Source organism: Puma concolor, unplaced genomic scaffold (genome assembly GCF_028749965.1).
Source record: "Puma concolor isolate L17-30 unplaced genomic scaffold, mPumCon1.1.hap2 unalloc_scaffold_24, whole genome shotgun sequence".
NCBI lineage: Eukaryota > Metazoa > Chordata > Mammalia > Carnivora > Felidae > Puma > Puma concolor.
Genome location: NW_028240230.1, coordinates 78038 through 97767, shown reverse-complemented (window position 1 = coordinate 97767; position 19730 = coordinate 78038). Strand labels below are relative to the sequence as shown.

The 19730-nt window shown below is 38.5% G+C and overlaps 1 protein-coding gene across 1 annotated transcript in view; it reads left to right on the top strand.

The window, feature by feature from the left end:
• LOC147571489 (EF-hand calcium-binding domain-containing protein 13-like) overlaps nucleotides 1-19730 on the top strand; it is a gene marked incomplete at its 3' end in the record, with an annotated part of 132540 nt that overhangs the window by 37141 nt on the left and 75669 nt on the right. The window contains 5 exon segments of the mRNA XM_086696303.1: nucleotides 2337-2480; nucleotides 9135-9206; nucleotides 16193-16687; nucleotides 18720-18758; nucleotides 18998-19096. Of these exon segments, the coding sequence (XP_086552429.1) occupies nucleotides 2337-2480; nucleotides 9135-9206; nucleotides 16193-16687; nucleotides 18720-18758; nucleotides 18998-19096 (849 nt within the window).

The following is a 19730-nucleotide window of genomic DNA, read 5'->3' as shown; positions in this document are numbered from 1 at the left end:
CCCTCCCTCCCTCCGTCCCTCCCTCCCTCTGCCCCTCTCCCCTGTTCTTTCTCTCTCTCCAAAAAAAAAACTTTTTTTTTAATCTTAAAAAATATTAGTATGTCATTGGAAGAGCAGCAATAGCATTTAAGAGCCAGGCTCCTGAATCTGACTGGTTTTGGTTCATTTGTCTCAAGTTTTTACTTAAACTAATTAGTTAGTATATAGTATAATACTGGTTTCAGGAGTGGAATTTAGTGCTTCATCATTTACATGTAACATCCAGTGCTTGCTCCAACTATTACCCACCACTTCAGACAGTTATAATGTTAACTAATTGCCTCTGATTGTGTTTGAGGAGTACTTCCAGGGAAAAGGCTCTTTGCCTTGGGCAAGCTTTGAGTCCCGTCAAATAAGGCAGCTTGGCAAGTAGGGTCTTCCAGGGAGCCACAAGGCAGGTCTAATAATGAGAGTTCTTAGAGAATGGGGCTTTGAAGAAGTTCCAAACTCATTCTTCTCCATTGGCTGTCAGGCTGCTGTTTTTCATCATGAGGGTAGGCTCTTAGTTTTCAAGGCTCCTGGGAAGCTGGGATGGTAAGATGGGAATAATGGCAAGCTAAAATGCCACAAAGCTCACGATTACTGAGGTTCAGCCGTTTTTCTGAAAGAAAACACTCTTTGGATGACTCTAAGCCTTTGATTTATAGCCAGAGTTTTGAAAAAAGTTGATTCTGACAGTTTGCGTCCATGTTCTCACAGCTTTTATGGAGGAGAGGATTCTCAGAGGTCCTTCCTCTGCTACTTTTGCTCGCCTGGTCAATAACAACTGGTTGGTTGGATGAGTGAATAATGCCCAGTTCTTCCTCCATGACTGTGCAAATCTAAGAACTTGTGGATCAGTAGGCTCGTTATATCCTGAATTCCGAGAAAATGTAGTCTGACAAAAAGTGATTTGCTCTCTGAAGTGGATTATGGGAATTGTGTTTCCTTATCAAATTAAGGGGTGCGGTAGTCTGAGGATCACTTAAATTTAGCATTAGGACGCAGGTATCAATCTGTTTAGATTTTAAGGAGGACATCTGTTTAGGGAAAATTCTCTCATTAATATGAATATTTTCATTTAGCTGTGTTCTTTCCAATTCATTTTAAAAAAATCATTTATTTAGGGGCGCCTGGGTGGCGCAGTCGGTTAAGCGTCCGACTTCAGCCAGGTCACGATCTCGCGGTCCGTGAGTTGGAGCCCCGCGTCAGGCTCTGGGCTGATGGCTCAGAGCCTGGAGCCTGTTTCCGATTCTGTGTCTCCCTCTCTCTCTGCCCCTCCCCCGTTCATGCTCTGTCTCCCTCTGTCCCAAAAATAAATAAACGTTGAAAAAAAAAAAATAAAAAAATAAAAAATAAAAAAAAATTATTTATTTAAAGTCAAATTAGTTAACATACAGTGTAGTATTGGTTTCAGGAGTAGAACCCACTGATTCATCACTTACATAGAATACCCAGTGCTCATCCCAACAAGTGCCCTCCTTAATACCCCTCCCCCATTTAGCCCATCCCCCTACCCACCTCCCCTCCAGCAACCCTCAGTTTGTTCTCTGTATTTAAGAGTCTCTTATTGTTTTTATCTTATTTTTCCTTTCCTTCCCCTATGTTCATCTGTTGTGTTTTTTAAATTCCATATATGAGTGAAAACCTATTTGTCTTCTTCTAACTGACTTATTTCACTTACACAATACACTCTTGTTCTATCCATATTGTTGCAAATCTTTCCAATTCATTTTTGATGTTAAGGACTGTTAGCATAAGAAAATGAAGTTTCTATGGAGAAATAGAAGACCTTTAAATAGTGGTTAAACCATTGCTAAACTCTTTGTAATATAAAAAAATCTGAAGAGAAATTTTGCATCTGTTCTGTTCTTTCTTTTACACTATTTTTTCTAAATTACATTTTAAAACAATTAATGATGCCCTCAAATTTTAGATTAAGCTGCCTTGCTATTATAGATTATACCACTGATAGATATGAAATTATTTTAGTTACAAGGCTTAACTAAGCGGTGAATATAGTATAATGAGATAATCCAGAGCTTTTAGCACAATGTTTGGCATATAAATAGCATTCAATAAATAGCACCTATCTTTGCTAATATTATATCAGTAGTGATAATAGCAAAAATTACATTTTATATTAGGAATGTGGTCAGAATTGGGCAAATGCCTACTTGCAGGTACATTTTTAGAAAACCCTATGCCTATGGAAAGGTATTGTACCCTGGTAGGCTATTGACACAAAATCAGCCCCTCCAAGAAAAGCTGTTGATTCTCATGATAAAATAACTTCTTTGTTTATTATATTTTTGCAGCATTCCAGAATGCCTTGAAGATTTTCTGTAGGATAAAAAGTGGTCGAGTTGCGACTGATGAACTGGCTGCTGTTTTGGATAGCATGGATATTCCTGTAATTCCTGAAACTTTTCAGGAAGTGATAAAACATGCTAGTATAGACAGTGAGTTATTTGAATTACTATGTAAATATATCTTTCTTGGATATCAGTGTTCTGATTCATCCTTCATCTCTCCTTCTTGATTCTTACCTCTTGCCACCTATCAACATTGCTTACTGGTGTCTGTGGTAAGAGATAGTCTAGAAAAATTAAATGAGAAATTTCTAAAATTATTAGATTTTGGTATGTTTGATAAAAATGTAAGAAAAAAATGTATTTATTTTCTTTTCAAACGTTCCTCTCTTTTCCATTTCTTGTTTGTGGAGAGATGGTTTCTTTAATGTCAAGGGCATTGGCTTCACAAATTAGGAGACCTAAATTTCTTGAATTTTTAACTTTATTAGATAGCTTTGATTACACAATCTTCTCATGCTATTCAGTTACTCTTTGCAAAATGTAGATTTTTAAAAAAACATTATGGAGATATTTAGCAGATGTTTTGTATTATATGTTTATATGTCACCAGGGGGTGTCTGATAATAATGGATTGATAAACGATTGATTCATTGATTATCCATGTATTTAATGAGTCAGATAGTCATTTAATATCTACTGTGCTTGGAACTATGCAAGGTGATACAGAGATGAATAGAACACATTTCTTTTTCCAAAGGAGTTCCCATTCTAGTGTGGAAAGAGTCAAATAAAATGAAAATGATAATGTTGTATAGCAAATACTGTTATAGAATGTAGTTAGGCTGCAAATGTATACTGGAAACACCAGGGAAAGATCATCAGAGGATGTGATGTCTGAGCTAAATCTTGAAGGATCAATAGGGGTTAGTTGGTTGAAGGTGGTAATGAAGGTGGTAATGAAAGACATTTTAGACTGAGGGAACAGTTTGTGTAAATATGGCAGGAACATTATCAGACATGGCATCCTTTTCCATGGGCTTCCACAGGTTTTTGTCATTTGTCAGTGGTGGCTTTTAGGGGGTCTTTGGTGGCTGGGATGTACTGTGAAGATAGAACCAGGCTGCATGAATTTTAGTAGGTAGTCATTTATGGTGAGTTCTGGGTTGATAGACATAAGTGGAGGGATGTTCTGGAGCATAAAGATGCCCATAAAATAGGGATTTTAAAGCTTAATCTCAAGTCATTTTATTAAATAGCCTTTAGGGCATGCTCTACCAGAAGCAACAGAAATTACATATGAAACCACTGTGGCTTTTTTTTTTTTTTTTTTTTTTTGGCTTATGGAATTCTGGTCTGGATTTCCAGGCTTTGTACTTGGGGAGCTAAACTGAAAAATTATGCTGATATCATAGATTGTTGTAGGAATTAAATAGAACCTATTGGCACTAGAATAGTCTCAAGAAATAGGAAGCAGAAACCTGGGAATTATCCTTGGCAACTCTGTTTTCTCTGTTCTCCTCATGCAACCGTTGTGAATTACTATTATTTTAAACTTCTAGATATCTCTTAAATCTCTCTATTTTCCACCATTACCTTAGTCCGAGTTACCATAATTTTTCCTTAGGACCATCACTGTTCATCCTAACAAGTCCACCCATATCCAGTCTTTTTTTTTTTTTAATGTTTATTTATTTTTGAGAGGGACAGAGACAGAATGCGAGTGGGTTAGGGGCAGAGAGAGAGGGAGAATCCGAAGCAGGCTCCAGGCTCTGAGCTGTCAGCACAGAGCCCAACGGGGGGCTCGAACTCACGAGCTGTGAGATCATGACCTGAGCCGAAGTCAGACGCTCAACCGACTGAGCCACCCAGGTGCCCCCACCCACACCCAGTCTTATCCCCCTTAACACTATGGACAGAATGATCTTTTCAAAACACACATCTGTGGGGTGCCTGGGTGGCTCAGTCAGTTAAGTGTCCGACTTTGGCTCAAGTTATGATCTCAGGCTTGTGGTTTCAAGCCCCATGTTGGGCTCTGTGTTGACAGTTCGGAGCCTGGAGCCTGCTTCGGATTCTGTCTCCCTCTCTCTCTCTGCCCCTCCTCCCCTCTCAAAAATAAATAAACATAATAAAAAAAATAAAAAAACCCCACACATCTGATCATGTTACCTCCTTGCATAAACTCTAATAATACTTCTTGGGATGAAGAGCCCTTTAAGGTCACGTACAAGGACTTGCAATGTCTGGCCTTTACCTTAGATCTCCAGCTTCATCTCAGACCACATTCTGCTTTGCTTACTGTGCCTTCTTAGAGTTTCAGTGATATACCAGGCTTCCTCCTGCCATAGCCTTTACATATAGTCTTTTCTTTTCCTGGAGCATTCTTCCCCTCCTAGTGAATTACTACTTATACTTTGGATCTAAACTCAACTCTATTCTTTAAGGATGCTTCCATGACTTTTCTGACTAGGTCAAGTTCTCATACACTCTCACAGCACTAATCACAGTTGCAACTTTTATTTCTTATATTTTTTAAAAAGTTTTTCAATGTTTATTTTTGAGAGAGAGAAATAGAGTGTGAGTGAGGGAGGGGCAGGGAGAGAGAGGAAGACACAGAATCTGAAGCAGGGTCCAGGCTCTGAGCTGTCAGCACAGAGCCCAATGCGGGGCTCGAACTCACAAACCACGAGATCACGACCTGAGCCAAAATCAGATGCCCAACCGACTGAGCCACCCAGGTACCCCTATTTCTTATTGTTTTGTGAAGATCTGTATCTCAGATAAGACGAAATACCAAGAAAGCAGATATCATGTGTACTTTTGCTCAATATTGTATCCTCAGTACTCCATACAGTGCTTATGGCACATATTAACTGCTCAACAAATATATGTTGAATGAATTAATAAGTCTCACCCTTCACTCCATCTCCTCCAACCAGAGAGAATAAGATTTTTTCATTTTGTCATTTTTAATAACCTGGCTGTGACTTAAGGTAAAATTCCTCATTGGGGAGGTCCTTGTCTTTTGACTAGGAAAATCATTTTAACAGGTGTGTTTGATTATGAGAGCTAAAGCCTATTGGGAGATACCTAGTTTGAGCAAAAAGGTAAGGTAAAGTACTCTATATAAGAAAACGACAGGAACTTAGAATACAACAGTGGCTAATCGGCAGCTGGAAGAGGAACACTGAGGGAACCTGAGAGTGGATGGGGTTCTAGCAATCAATAGAGAGTGGCTGTAGAACTCTAGGACAATACTATGTAGTGCTTGCTGTGCTATAAAGAAATCCCTGACTCTCATTAATTTCAAGTTATCTAGTAAGAGTTGGTTATATACAATAGCCTTGTGTTAGTCATATGGTGGGTCTATTTTCTTTTTCAAGGAAAAAGGTCTGTAGGTTCTGTGTTAGGTAGGCTTGGGGTGGAGAGAAGATAGCACCTATAGGATGTGATAATGTGAGAGAGATCAGGAGTCCACGGGAATAGAAAACAAAACGAAAATCAACTGCCAGCGTATAAAGCACTCAGGAATCTTCAAATTTTGGAGGGAGTATTGATTGCTGTTCATATAATGTATGGTGTGGGGTCGGGGCTATTTTACTTAAACATTAAAGGAAAGGACACCCTCAGAATGCCAAAAGTTTTGGGTTACCCCGGTAGTGGATATGGATTCTTCTGTGACAGAATTTTGAAGTAAGGAGTGATATAAGTCAGTTATCCCACTAGTGGAAGCCATAGCACCCTGGTATAGGTACTGTTTTAACATCTTGTTTTTGTATTTGGTTTGGTTTTTTGGAGCAATACTGATACCATGGAGAATATCTTCATGAGTATGCATGATGAAGAGGAATGCCGCTGGAATTTGCAAGGAAGTCCAACAAGCATTTGCTTCATTAAGATCTGGCAAGAGGAATATGGAAAATCACTGTGTGACAGTTCTGGTAGTTTGGTTTCTGAGATAGGATATTGGTGCAGTAGTTTTTTCTCTCGTGGTATTTACCGATCTAGTAATTGAACTGGGTGAAAAGTAGTAACTAGCACGATTTTTGATGAGAAGGTCTTTGATATTGTGGAGCTATTGTGGAGATTATGGAAATGTGTTAATAGTCATTTTACACCTTCAAAGTAATGTTGCCCTGAATATGACTTTGATGATGAGGATAATTTTTTTTCACATTAGATAGTTACATTTTCCAGGTTGAATGGAAAGGAAAGTTCCAATATGAGCTTCCTCCAGAAGGACAAATGTAAGAGTGGGAAGCTGTTTTGAACTTCTCTTATGAAGTAAATGCTACCTGTAACTATACTGATTGTCTCAGTCTCAACCAGGAATTATTCATTGAGGTTTTGATAAGCTAGGTAGGGGTCAAAATAGTAATTTCAGATTCTGTAATGCTTATTTGGCCACCAGAGACTATATAGATGGATAGTATTTGTCTTAGAGGTGTGTGAGAAATGTTTGTCATTGCATAGAAGAAGGAATAAATTTGAGCGAGAGCTAGTAAATCTGTAAATGGTTGGCTACTGCATGCTCACTGCAATGTTGGACCTCTTTCCAGAAAGGGGAGTTCTTTAAGTAGAGACCAGATATAAACAATACAGCCTTCTCCATTGGATTAATTTATGGATGATCCAACAGAATACTTTTCACTGATCAAATTCAGGAGTTTGAGGGCTGAAGCCTTGAATGATTTTAGGACTTATGCTTTGATCTAAGAACTTGGGATATGGACTCTACAGAAGTTCCAGAAGTTCACTGGGGTGTTAGAACCACAACCAAGAACAGAATGAGAATAAGTACCAAGAAAATAAAAAAACAGAATGTAAGAGTGGCGCCTGGGTGGCTCAGTCAGTTAAGCGTCCAACTTCGGCTCAGGTCATGATCTCGTGGCTCATGAGTTCAAGCCCCATGTCAGGTTCTGTGCTGACAGCTCAGAGCCTGGAACCTGCTTCAGATTCTGTGTCTCCCTCTCTCTCTGCCCCAACCCACTTGCATTCTGTCTCTGTCTCTCTCAAAAATAAAGAAACATTAAAAATTAAAACAAAACAAAACAAAACAAAACAAAACAAAACAAAAACCCAGAATGTAAGAAGCAGTTCTAATCAGAAGACAACTTAACATCAATTGGGCTAGCACTTCTTTGGTTGGTCAAATACTTACTTGCTTTGCAGTGATTTAAAGTCCTGGACCTGACATAGCTTACCAATTTTTAAAGAAGCAGAATGAAGCAATCTTACCCAACACCGAAACCATAGTGTATATAATAATTCTTGGACTCAAAAGGCACTTTAAAAACTGGCATCTTCTTTTCAGGGTCTTTGCTTATGCTTATAACTGAATAGTTGATTTTTTAGGCATAGGCTGAAGAACGAACCTAGTATTTTTTTTTTAAATTTTTTTTTTCAACGTTTTATTTATTTTTGGGACAGAGAGAGACAGAGCATGAACGGGCGAGGGGCAGAGAGAGAGGGAGACACAGAATCGGAAACAGGCTCCAGGCTCTGAGCCATCAGCCCAGAGCCCGACGCGGGGCTCGAACTCACGGACCGCGAGATCGCGACCTGGTTGAAGTCGGACGCTTAACCGACTGCGCCACCCAGGCGCCCCCCTAGTATTTTTATAAGTAGGTAAGTCAACACCTGGTCTTTCTCACTCACCTTGGATGTCAAGCGAAGCCAGACATTTGGAGGCAAGAACTATTGGGTGTCCAATTGGAACAACATTATTTGAGGTCACTGTCTCTGACCCCATTCTCTGTCATACACTGTCCAAGAAGGAAAATGGTTTGAGACAGAGGCAAGGGCAGGAATGGTAGGAAGTTATAATTATGGGAGTGCTGTACATGTGTAAGACGCCAAGTAAATGGTTTACTGCTATCCACAATGTAGACATTGCATGATTCTTTACAGCCTTTAGTATATTTATTCATTCAAAAATATTTTTTTAATTTAATTTTTTATTTTTTTAAATTTACGTCCAAATTAGTTAGTATGTAGCGCAAGGATGACTTCCGGAGTAGATTCCTTAGTGCCCCTTACCCATTTAGCCCACCGTCTCTCCCACAACCCCTCCAGTAACCCTCAATTTGTTCTCCATGTTTACAAGTCTCTTATGTTTTGTCCCCCTCCCTGTTTTATCAAAAATAATTTTTAAAAAATAATTTTTTTAAAGTCTGTTTATTTATTTTGAGAGAGAGACAGTGCAAGTGGGAGAGGGGCAGAGAGAGAAGGAAAGAGAGAATCCCAAGCAGGCTCTGCACTGTCAGCGCAGAGCCCAACGTGGGGCTCGAACCCATGAACTCTGAGATCATGACCTGAGCCCCAATCAAGAGTCAAACACTCAACTGACTGAGCCACTCAGGTGCCCCTCAAAAAAATTAGTTTTTAAGTGCTAGGAAGTATATAATTTGCTAGGCATTGGGGAAACAAATGACATCCTGTACTCTTGAAGAGCTCACAATCCAGTGAGAAAGACAAAAGAGCTAAAACTTGAAATTCTACCTATAGTAAATTCTCAAAACACTATTTATTAAATGAATGAAATATTAACCTGATTACCTAGCTGTGGAGCTTAAAATGTGACTAATTTCTTTTGATGGGAAACTCTTTTATTAAGGGAAAAAGACAATAATGGTCTTTTATGTTTCAGTGTGTACTGAGCTATTAACAATTCTAGATATTATTCACAACCTCTGTTCCTACTTTCACACATCTCTGTGTTGTTTTTGTATTAGAATGGGATGGAAACTAGATTTGTGTTCAAAAAAGAAATAACAGTACTTGAACTTACTCTTTCTATTACAGGTAACCACATGGTGGATATTAGAGATATTCTATTTATTTTGGATGAACTACAGCACCAGTATGAAGATTTTTGTAAGTGAGCTCTCGTTGCTACAGCAAGTATTATTTATAAATAAGTTGCCTTTAAATTAAATCCTAATTTGTAGGTTTTATCATATGGACTCTGAAAGCCTTCTCTGACCCCATGACTCTAACTCTTTAAAATTTTTTTTTTAATGTTTTATTTATTTTTTGAGAGCAAGAGAGACAGAGCGTGAGCGGGGGAGGGGCAGAAAGAGAGGGGGAGACACAGAATCCAAAACAGGCTCCAGGCTCTGAGCTGCCAGCACAGAGCCCGACGCGGGGCTCGAACTCACACACTGCGAGATCACGACCTGAGCTGAAGTTGGACGCTTAACCGACTGACCCACCCGTGTGCACCCCCCCCCATAGATAACTCTAAACTCTAACTCTTTAGATAAAAGTTTAAATCCTAAACATACCTAATCAGTATTGATTATGTAACTACCATAATTTTCTTTTATCTTTCCCTTAATATTTTGCAACATGAAGTCAACTTTAAAACAAAATAATAACACTAAGAAAAAAAAACGTAATTTGCAACTTGTGGGTCATTCTGACATCCTGACATTGACAGTTAAAAATTTTTAATATAGGGGTGCCTGAGTGGCTCAGTCAGTTAAATGTCCAAATTCGGCTCAGGTCATGATCTCATGGTCCGTGAGCTCAAGCCCCTCATCAGGCTCTGTGCTGACTGCTCAGAGCCTGGAGGCTGAGGCAGATTCTGTGTCTCCCTTTCTCTCTCTGACCCTCCCCTGCTTGTGCTTTGTCTGTCTCAAAAATAAATAAACATTAAAACATTTTTTAAAAATTGTTTTTAGTATATTATTCAGTATCATTCATGATTAGTTTTGTTTTTCTTCATTAAGTACGTTTTTAAAAATCTCTTCCTGTTGCACATGGTGTCACTCCCTTTTCTTTCTCTGTCCGGACATCCTTTGGTCAAGATTATCTATGTGTATAATTTTAAGCTCAATTTGGCTCAGTTGGTTGAGCGTCTGACTTCAGCTCAGGTCGTGTTCTCACGGTTCGTGAGATCCTCAGCTGCTTCGGATTCTGTGTCTCCCTCTCTCTCTCTTCCTCCCCTGCTCACAGTCTGTCTCTGCCTCTCTCAAAAATAAATAAAGATTTCAAAAGATTAAAAAAAAAGAATTATATAGTTCTAATAAACTTGCTACAAATAGAGCAGCCTCTTGCCTGATCCTTTCCTCAGTTTCTCCAGAGGCAAACATTTTAGCTGATTACCTGATATTTGTTTTCATGACTGTAAATAACATGTTTGTATTGCTTCTTGTTGATTTTTTTAAATTTTGGGTAGACCTAGTAAACTCCCTAATATGAAAAATAAGGATTTAGCTCTGTTTCATTTTCCCTGTCCCCACCACATCCACTTCCCATACCTATCCATCCTCCTAATATAGTCATAGGGTAATTGAGTAAGTTTTAATTCTGTATTTATGTGAATATATTTATGTACACACTATTCACTGCTGAGCCACATGTAAGTATCTTGTGGCTACTTTCTCTTTCTGTACAATTTTTCCCTCTTTGAGTTGTCTTACTTACTTATTTGCTTGGTTTAAAAAAAAAGTATATATATTACTGATTGAAGCTTAAACTCTGCCAACTGTCTAAATATCCTCTTCGTAAGTTTGTCTGCACAAGGTATTCTAGTAGTTTTGTCTTCTTGAAGAAATCTTCTTTAGAGTATTTTGATGTTCTTCAGTATGAATTTGTTGCCCTCTACATTTTGTGTGCAACTGTCATCTTGAGATCTTTCTTCATTAACATGCTGGAGACTTTTCACTTCTCTCCTCCTATGACAGATTCTGTCTTCGTATTTTATGGATGGTTTGGGTACAGAATTCTAGATTGTAAATAATTTTCTATGTTTTCTAGTTTTCAGTATTGCCATTGAAGTGCAAAATTTTCTGACTCTTGACTTTGACACTGATTTTTTTTTTTTTTCAAGCGTATAGGATATTTTCTAGTCTTCTGAAAGTCTCCTGGAAAGAAGTTTCTTTGTAACGATTGTGCTGAATACAGCGTCCTTTGATTCTGGAAAATTAAAATAATTTGTTGATGATTTCCTTTCCTCTATTTTTTCTGTCTCTGTGGAAATCTTGATATTTGGATATGTGACATAATGGGATGATTCCTTTTTTTTTTTTTTTAACCTTTTTCTCTTATCTCTTTGTTATGCTTTATTTATTTATTATTTATTTATTTATATTTATTACACGAGTGGGAGTGGAAGAGGGGCAAAGGGAGAGGGAGAGGGAGTCTTAAGCAGGCTCCACACCCAGCGCAGAACCCAACATAGGGCTCAGTCTCACGACTGTGAGATCATGACCTGGGCTGAAATCAAGAGTCGGATGCTTAACTGACTGAGCCACCCAGGTGGCTTCTGAGAGAGTTCCTTAAATTTATCTTCCAATGCTTCTATTTCGTTTTTCATTTGTACTTTTAAATTTCCAATAATTTCTTTCCCCTCTGTTATTGTATTATAATAGCCTCCTCTTATTTCATGGGCATTTCTATTGTTCCACAAACAATATCTTCTGTTGCAACTACGAACTTCTGTTGCAGTGCTTTCGAGATTTCCTTTTTCATTCATATTCTGTCTCCTCCAAGGTATTTTTTTCTGTTTGTTTTTCATTGTAGAACTGTTCCTCAAATGTCTGGTGATCTTTGGTTGTCTACTCATATTTGAGAATGGTGAACTCAAAAGCTATTTGGAAGCTCTGAGACTGAGGGCAAAACTAGCTGATTATGAGCTGTAGGATAGTGATTCTTAACCAGAGATGATTTGGAGATTTCCCCCACCCCCCACCCTGAACTTCCCCTTCCCCCAGGAACATTTGGAAACATTTGGAGACATTTTTGGTCATCACAATCTGTGTTACTGGCATCAAGTGATGAGAGGCCAGGGATGCTTCTGAGTATCCTACAATACACAGGACAGCTCTCTCAATAAAGAAGTATCTGTCTCTGGGGCGCCTGGGTGGCGCAGTCGGTTAAGCGTCCGACTTCAGCCAGGTCACGATCTTGCCGTCCGTGAGTTCGAGCCCCGCGTCGGGCTCTGGGCTGATGGCTCAGAGCCTGGAGCCTGTTTCCGATTCTGTGTCTCCCTCTCTCTCTGCCCCTCGCCCGTTCATGCTCTGTCTCTCTCTGTCCCAAAAATAAATAAACGTTGAAAAAAAATTAAAAAAAAAAAAGAAAAAAAAAGAAGTATCTGTCTCAAAATGCCAGTACTGCTGAGATTGAGAAACCCTGCTATCATCGGCTGGTCTGGCTGGGCTATTTGCCTGGAAACCCCTTAATATGACTGTCTTTAGGGTATATTTCCTTTTGAGATGGTCAGAGTGTTCAAAGAAACTTTGAATATCCTTCCCGGAGGTATAGCCTTGCTTCATAGAATTCCAGGTGTTAAATAAGACGAAAGACTGAAGTTCCCATTATTCAGTGTAAGCCTCCCTCCGAGTTTTGCAGGTAACACTCCTACCCTCTATTGTGTTTAGTATTCCATAATCCAGAGACCTTGTGTTTAACCCTTTCTGATGAATTGTCACTTTCCTGCTGGAGTAGGAGAAGATCAGTAACTGGCTGTGCCCAGTGGATAAAAGTGAATATCTGGCCGTGTGAAGAGACCCTAGGTATCAAATTACTACTTAAAGGGATTTTAACCAGTTCTTTCTTTTTAGCTTCACTCTTACCCTCACTTTTAGACGTACCTAAATGCTACTAATTTATGAACTTTTGGAGTTTTTGTGTTATGAATTGGGTTCCTTCTTGGCTTTCCCCATTCTGCCTTATGGTTCAGCCTTTTCAGGTCTACTAAGTTCATCCGCTTTCCAGATTCCAAAATTTAATTGTAGTAGTTTCTTTTCCTCTTCTTTTTGTTATTATGGATTTGTGATGGTTTAAAAATTCCTTTAGTTTATTTTTGAGAGAGAGAGAGAGAGAGAGAGAGAGAGAGCGAGCCGGGGAGGGCAGAGAGAGGGGAAGACACAGAATCCAAAGCAGGCTCCAGGCTTCAAGCTGTTAGTACAGAGCCTGATGTGGGGCTCCAACTCACAAACCGCGAGATCATGGCCTGAGCTGAAGTTGGACACCTAACTGACTGGACCACCGAGGCATCCCCAAAATTCCTTAGTTTAAATGGAGTGTTTTGGGGCGCCTGGGTGGCGCAGTCGGTTAAGCGTCCGACTTCAGCCAGGTCACGATCTCGCGGTCTGTGAGTTCGAGCCCCGCGTCAGGCTCTGGGCTGATGGCTCAGAGCCTGGAGCCTGTTTCCGATTCTGTGTCTCCCTCTCTCTCTGCCCCTCCCCCATTCATGCTCTGTCTCTCTCTGTCCCAAAAATAAATAAACGTTGAAAAAAAAAAAATTTAAATGGAGTGTTTGAAGGCTGTTCAATTTGCTATTTTTACCTGAACGTTTCAAAGTTTATTTTGAGGGGCACCTGGGTGGCTCAGTCGGCTAAGCGTCCGACTTCGGCTCAGGTCATCATCTCACGGTCTGTGAGTTCGAGCCCCGCATCGGGCTCTGTGCTGACCTCTCGGAGCCTGGAGCCTGTTTCGGATTCTGTGTCTCCCTCTCTCTCTGACCCTCCCCTGTTCATGCTCTGTCTCTCTCTGTCTCAAAAATAAATAAACGTTAAAAAAAATTAAAAAAAAAAAAAAAACAAAGTTTATTTTGAATTCTAATTTTGTCTTTGATGTAGAAGTTTTTTCATTAATTATTCTTTTCTGACATAGATATTCCTAATAATCACATACCCACTCCCATGCATAATAATTCATGTTATTCATTCTTCTGTATCTTTGCTGATTTTTAAAAAAAATTTTTTTTTTTAACGTTTATTTATTTTTTTGGGACAGAGAGAGACAGAGCATGAACGGGGGAGGGGCAGAGAGTGAGGGAGACACAGAATCAGAAACAGGCTCCAGGCGCCGAGCCATCAGCCCAGAGCCCGACGCGGGGCTCGAACTCACGGACCGCGAGATCGTGACCTGGCTGAAGTCGGACGCTTAACCGACTGCGCCACCCAGGCGCCCCTCTTTGCTGATTTTTTTTACTAGTTCTGTTATAGAGAAAGGAACATTGTCTCCAAATATAATTGTAGATTTGTCTATTTCTCCGTTCAGTTTTGTCAGGTTTTGGTTCATGCATTTTGAAGCTCTGTTGCTAGGTGAATTCACATTTAGAATAGTTCTATCTTCTTGGTGAGCTGATTCTTTTATCATTATGCAATATGTATGTGATCACTGGTAATTTTCTTTTCTCTCAAGTTTACTTTTTCTGATTCTAATATAACTCCAGTTTTCTTTTGATTAGTGCTTAGATGGTAAGTATTTTCCATCCTTTTACTTCTAACCTTCTTATATCACCAGTCTTGAAGTGTTTTGTAAACCACACAGAGTTGGGTGATGTTTTTTGTATTTATTTGTATAATTCCTATATTTTAATTGGAGTGTTTAAATCATATGTAATGTAATTACTTATACATTCAGACCAGGTATACCATATTATTATTTGTTTTCTATTTTTTCCTCTGTTTTTCAACCATTTTATCCCTTCTTTTTTGGGGAGCATTTTTTTAGTATGTGAATTTATTCCATATGTATTTTCACTATATCTCTGTATTTTTCCAGTGGTTGTTTTAAGGATTATAGTATACATACTTAACCTTTTCTAGTATACTAAAATAAATATTTTACCACTTCAAGTGGAATATAGAAGTTTTACCATTATATAGACCTTTTTACCCTCCCTCCGTTAAGCTGTAATTTTATTATGTATTACCACTATACACACTGAAAGCTTCGGACAATGTTTTATAAGTTTTGCCTTCAATGATCAAACATATTTTAAACTTCTAAGAGGAGAATAATAGTCTATCATAAAATCAAGTATTATAACATTTGAAATACTTTAAAATGTGTTATTCAAATGTAAGGTACTATTCTGAGCCGTCAGATGAATTTTATAAAGGAAGCCCCAGTGGGACATTGTATTAATATCTTTCTGAAGAGGTTATTTTATATATAAACTATTTTTTCCCACAAGTACTGAGAATCTTTAGGAGAGTAAATATTTGTATTCTGATGTTAAATTAAAAACAATTTTTTTAATGTTTATTTTTGAGAGAGAGGGAGACAGAACGTGAGTGGGGGAGGGGCAGAGAGTGAGGGAGACAGATTCTGAAGCAGGCTCCAGGCTCTGAGATGTCAGCACAGAGCCCAATGTGGGGCTCAAACCCATGAGCAGTGAGATCATGACCCGAGCCGAAGTGGGATGCCCAACGAACTGAGCCACCCAGGTGCCCCTGTATTCTGATTTTATAAGTAAAAATTTCCCCACTCCAACTTCCTTATACTTCAGTATGCTCATAACTAAGGGATTTGTAGCTGTATTGGCATATTTAGCCTATAATCTTTCAAAATTGGCAGAGTGGGGAATGAGAACTACAAACTTCAGTAGGCTATCACTTTTGATTTGGTGTAACTTCAAATAGCTTTGGATAAAAGAATTTAAATATATTAAACCAGAAGATTATATTTAAAAATTTTTTTCAACGTTTATTTATTTTGGGGGGGACAGAGAGAGACAGAGCATGAATGGGGGAGGGGCAGAGAGAGAGGGAGACACAGAATCGGAAACAGGCTCCAGGCTCCGAGCCATCAGCCCAGAGCCTGACGCGGAGCTCGAACTCCCGGACCGCGAGATCGTGACCTGGCTGAAGTCGGACGCTTAACCGACTGCGCCACCCAGGCGCCCCCAGAAGATTATATTTAACCTAGTTAATATTTCAGTCTTAGTTATCAGCTCTGTTAGTTTTTCAACATATTAACCTTATTTAACTTTTTAAACTGTGTTTATTTAAGCAATTGATAATTTCTTGAATAGTTTTCATGAGGACTTAGTTGTTACTTTTTAAAAACTATTACAAATGGTACAGGTAAATAGAATAATTAAATATGTTTCTCTTGCTTAGCAGTTATGGAATCATCAGCCTTGGATGAGTCTACTTCAAACAGAAAGTTATCAAATATATCAGAATGTTATCCACAGTATAGGATGAAAAGCAGTTTCTCTTCCAGACTACGTGAACCATCATTATTCCCAAAGTTAAATAGAAAACACCTCCAATATCATAAAGTTATGGAGGATAATGATTACCTTGAATTTAAAAGATCAAAAAATCCTTTGCAAAGAAAAAAAATCCTAAATGGGGTTGATAGCAGTGATATAGGATTCTGGGAACCATATTCAAAGGATGGCATAAACTTTAAGAAAAGTTCAGAGAAGATTGAAATTCATGACTCAAAGTCTACGTCACATAGCTTGAAGAGCATCACAAGCCTCAAAAAGTCTCTGGATAAAAGTGATCATTTTAGTACCCCCAAACTTCAGAAGCCAGCTGTGAGAAGGCATTCCAGCCTCCTAAAACAGGTTTCGTCGAAAGAAAAGATTGCAGTGAATGCTCTGGGTCAGTATCATATATGTAAGTCAAAATATAGGTCCTGGAGTTCTTGAGTCATCACAGAAACAAGCTGAATTAACCATTGATTAGACCGTTGTTTGCATTTCATTTGTCAATACTAATGAGTAATCACCACTTCTGGTATATAGACCAGTGTATGTAACACTGTGGTTTTAAGTTGTGCCTTTTCAGATGGTTGTGTTCCCTTTTTCAGATGCCTAACTTTGACCAAGAAGTTTATTCAGAGATTAATCCAACTCACTCAAGTTCCCTAGAAATAGAGGGCCTGTTTTCTTTTGGAAATGCTTGTTTTATAATTTTTAAGCTAAATATGTAAGGAGTCTATGTGAAATTTTTGTTCAGGTTCCATCATTTAAATATATGATATCCATATCCAATATGATATGATAATGCTTCAGATATCATCTCTTTTGGACATGGGAATATGAGGAAAGATAAAATAACTACTATTTTACAGTTTGGTTCCCCAGGGCGTTATGGTCTTTCTCCAAGATGAGCAAGGTTTTCCAACCAATGTATAGTTTCCTCCTTCCGTGGTACCTCTATCACAGAAGTCCTGTGTGTGGAACTTAATTAAATACTCCTTCCTATAGTCCTTGGCTGAAGTTACTTAAGTTGTTTATTTTCTTGAAAGAGACTTATCTTTTTATTGCATTTAATATTGAAGGCAATTGTTAAAATGAGTGCTTAGTGAAATACTAGTGGTTCTTACACAGTAATACATATTTTAAACAACTCAGTTGAACAGAAAGTGTGCTCTTTTAAGGAGGCACAACAATGTTCTTTCTGATTCCTTTACCGATACGCTACTATTACTCTGTGCCTCATTCCTAATTCTGAGTTCTTTATATTCCAGTAAGATGAAAACCCTTGTTAAAGGAACAGTGGAGTAGTAGGCATTTAGCCCTTGGGTAGAAGAAGCCTGTGGAAGAAAGCGCTTATCTATCTTGCTGGTGTCGCCAACCTTTGCCATACTTAATATTCTTTGTAAAGAGAAGTGTGAAATCGTTTATCTGGTATAACTTCTCAAGATAAATTGATGGTAATTGAACATTTCTGAAATGTGACTGTCATTGGATATACATTTTAAAAACATTTTTAACTTTTCATTGTTATGATAATTTTTAAATCATAAGAATTACACAAAGGGAAAGACGTTTCTATATACTCTTCATCTCGTTTTCCCAGGTGTTAAGATCTTGTATAATCACAGTACAGTGAACTAAATCAGGAAATTGACACTGATACAATATTATTTATATTCTGAAGATCTTATTCAAGTTTTTTCAATTGGTCCATAAATGTATTTTTCCTGGTTCAAGGTCTCATCTAGGATCACACATTACATTCAGTTGTCACGTGTCCCTTAGTCTCCTCTGACCTAGGATAATTTCATGACCATGACACTTTCGAAGAGTATTGACTAGTTAATTTGTAAAATGTCCCTCATTTTGGGTTTTCCTTATATTTCTTCGTAAGTTCAGGCTATGCATTTTTGGTGGGAATTACAGAGAAGTGATACTATGCCTATCTCAGTGCATGATATGAGGGGACTCACGATGGCCATGTGTATCTCCTGCGAAGATTGTATGATTTTGAAGATTGTGAACTGAAAACATGGTAGCCTAAAATGATGGGAAGGGGAAGAACTCTCATTGTTTGCTTGGAATCCTGGAATTTAAACTAAACACTTTGTTGTTGTGATCTCTTGAACTCGTTCATTATATTTCAATCAGAACCAAGCAGCATTGGCTGGGTCACTGGAACAGGCTGTTCCTCCAAACAAGTAGTTTATAAACATTTATAGAACTTCAAGATTGTTTTCTGTTTGAGCTATATGGGAAATATTTAGGTATAATGTAAGACACAACAGAAATACGAAGAAAAAAGCAGTCATATGAGGTAATAATAATTAGATAAAACTTGTTTTCTAATTGCTAAAGACTTTGGGTGCTAATTATTGCTTAAGACACATAAATTCTGTGGCTGAATAGTTTTCTACATTTTGTATATTTAGAAAACATCTGTGAAGCTATCAATAAACTCCAAGAAAATTGCATTGCTACAGAAGAACTTCAGTCAGGGGCGCCTGGGTGGCGCAGTCGGTTGAGCGTCCGACTTCAGCCAGGTCACGATCTCGCGGTCCGTGAGTTCGAGCCCCGCGTCGGGCTCTGGGCTGATGGCTCAGAGCCTGGAGCCTGTTTCCGATTCTGTGTCTCCCTCTCTCTCTGCCCCTCCCCCGTTCATGCTCTGTCTCTCTCTGTCCCAAAAATAAATAAACGTTGAAAAAAAAAAATTTAAAAAAAGAAGAACTTCAGTCCATTTTGCCTTCAATAGGAGTTACTTTATCAGACAAAGAGTTCAAGGAGATTGTGGCAAAGACTGCTCAAAATGGTGAGACTGATAATACCAAACTTTTTGAAAAAATTAGATACTTTTATGGGATAGTATTAAATGATGGAGTAAGTTCTCAACTAGGAATGGAACAGAATGGGCCATGCTAAAGAAGATTCTAAAAGAACAGATATAAAAATGGAAAGTGGAAAAAAAATTCCTGGAAAATCTGCCCTAATGGATTGGTTTGGAGGGACTAGTCCTTTTATAGCTCAGAATTGTTATGTAACACTCTATCACTATCCCTAGCTATGCCTTCCCGTATGGGACAGGTACTGGAAAGGCTGACCCAGTTGTGGGGAGGTTCAGGCAATAAGAGCACAAAATCCAAGGGGTACAAAAATCTCTGAGCAAATAGCCTAAGCATCCAAGAAGAAATAACTGGAGATTCCAAAATGGTAAGGAAGTGCTACAACTAGGAATTTAGGGCTAATGATACTTAACCAATCAAGGCAGATGATTAGCATCTAGATGTTAAATAGCATATCCCAGTCACCAGCCTAAGTTCAAGGCAGATTTTAAGTTTCCAGGAAGAGCTTTTGTATTGGAGAAGTTGTTTTATCATTAAGTAAGAACCATCCACAACAGAAGTTCAGCTGAGGAGAGGGCAGAGGCAACATTTTGGGGAAAGACT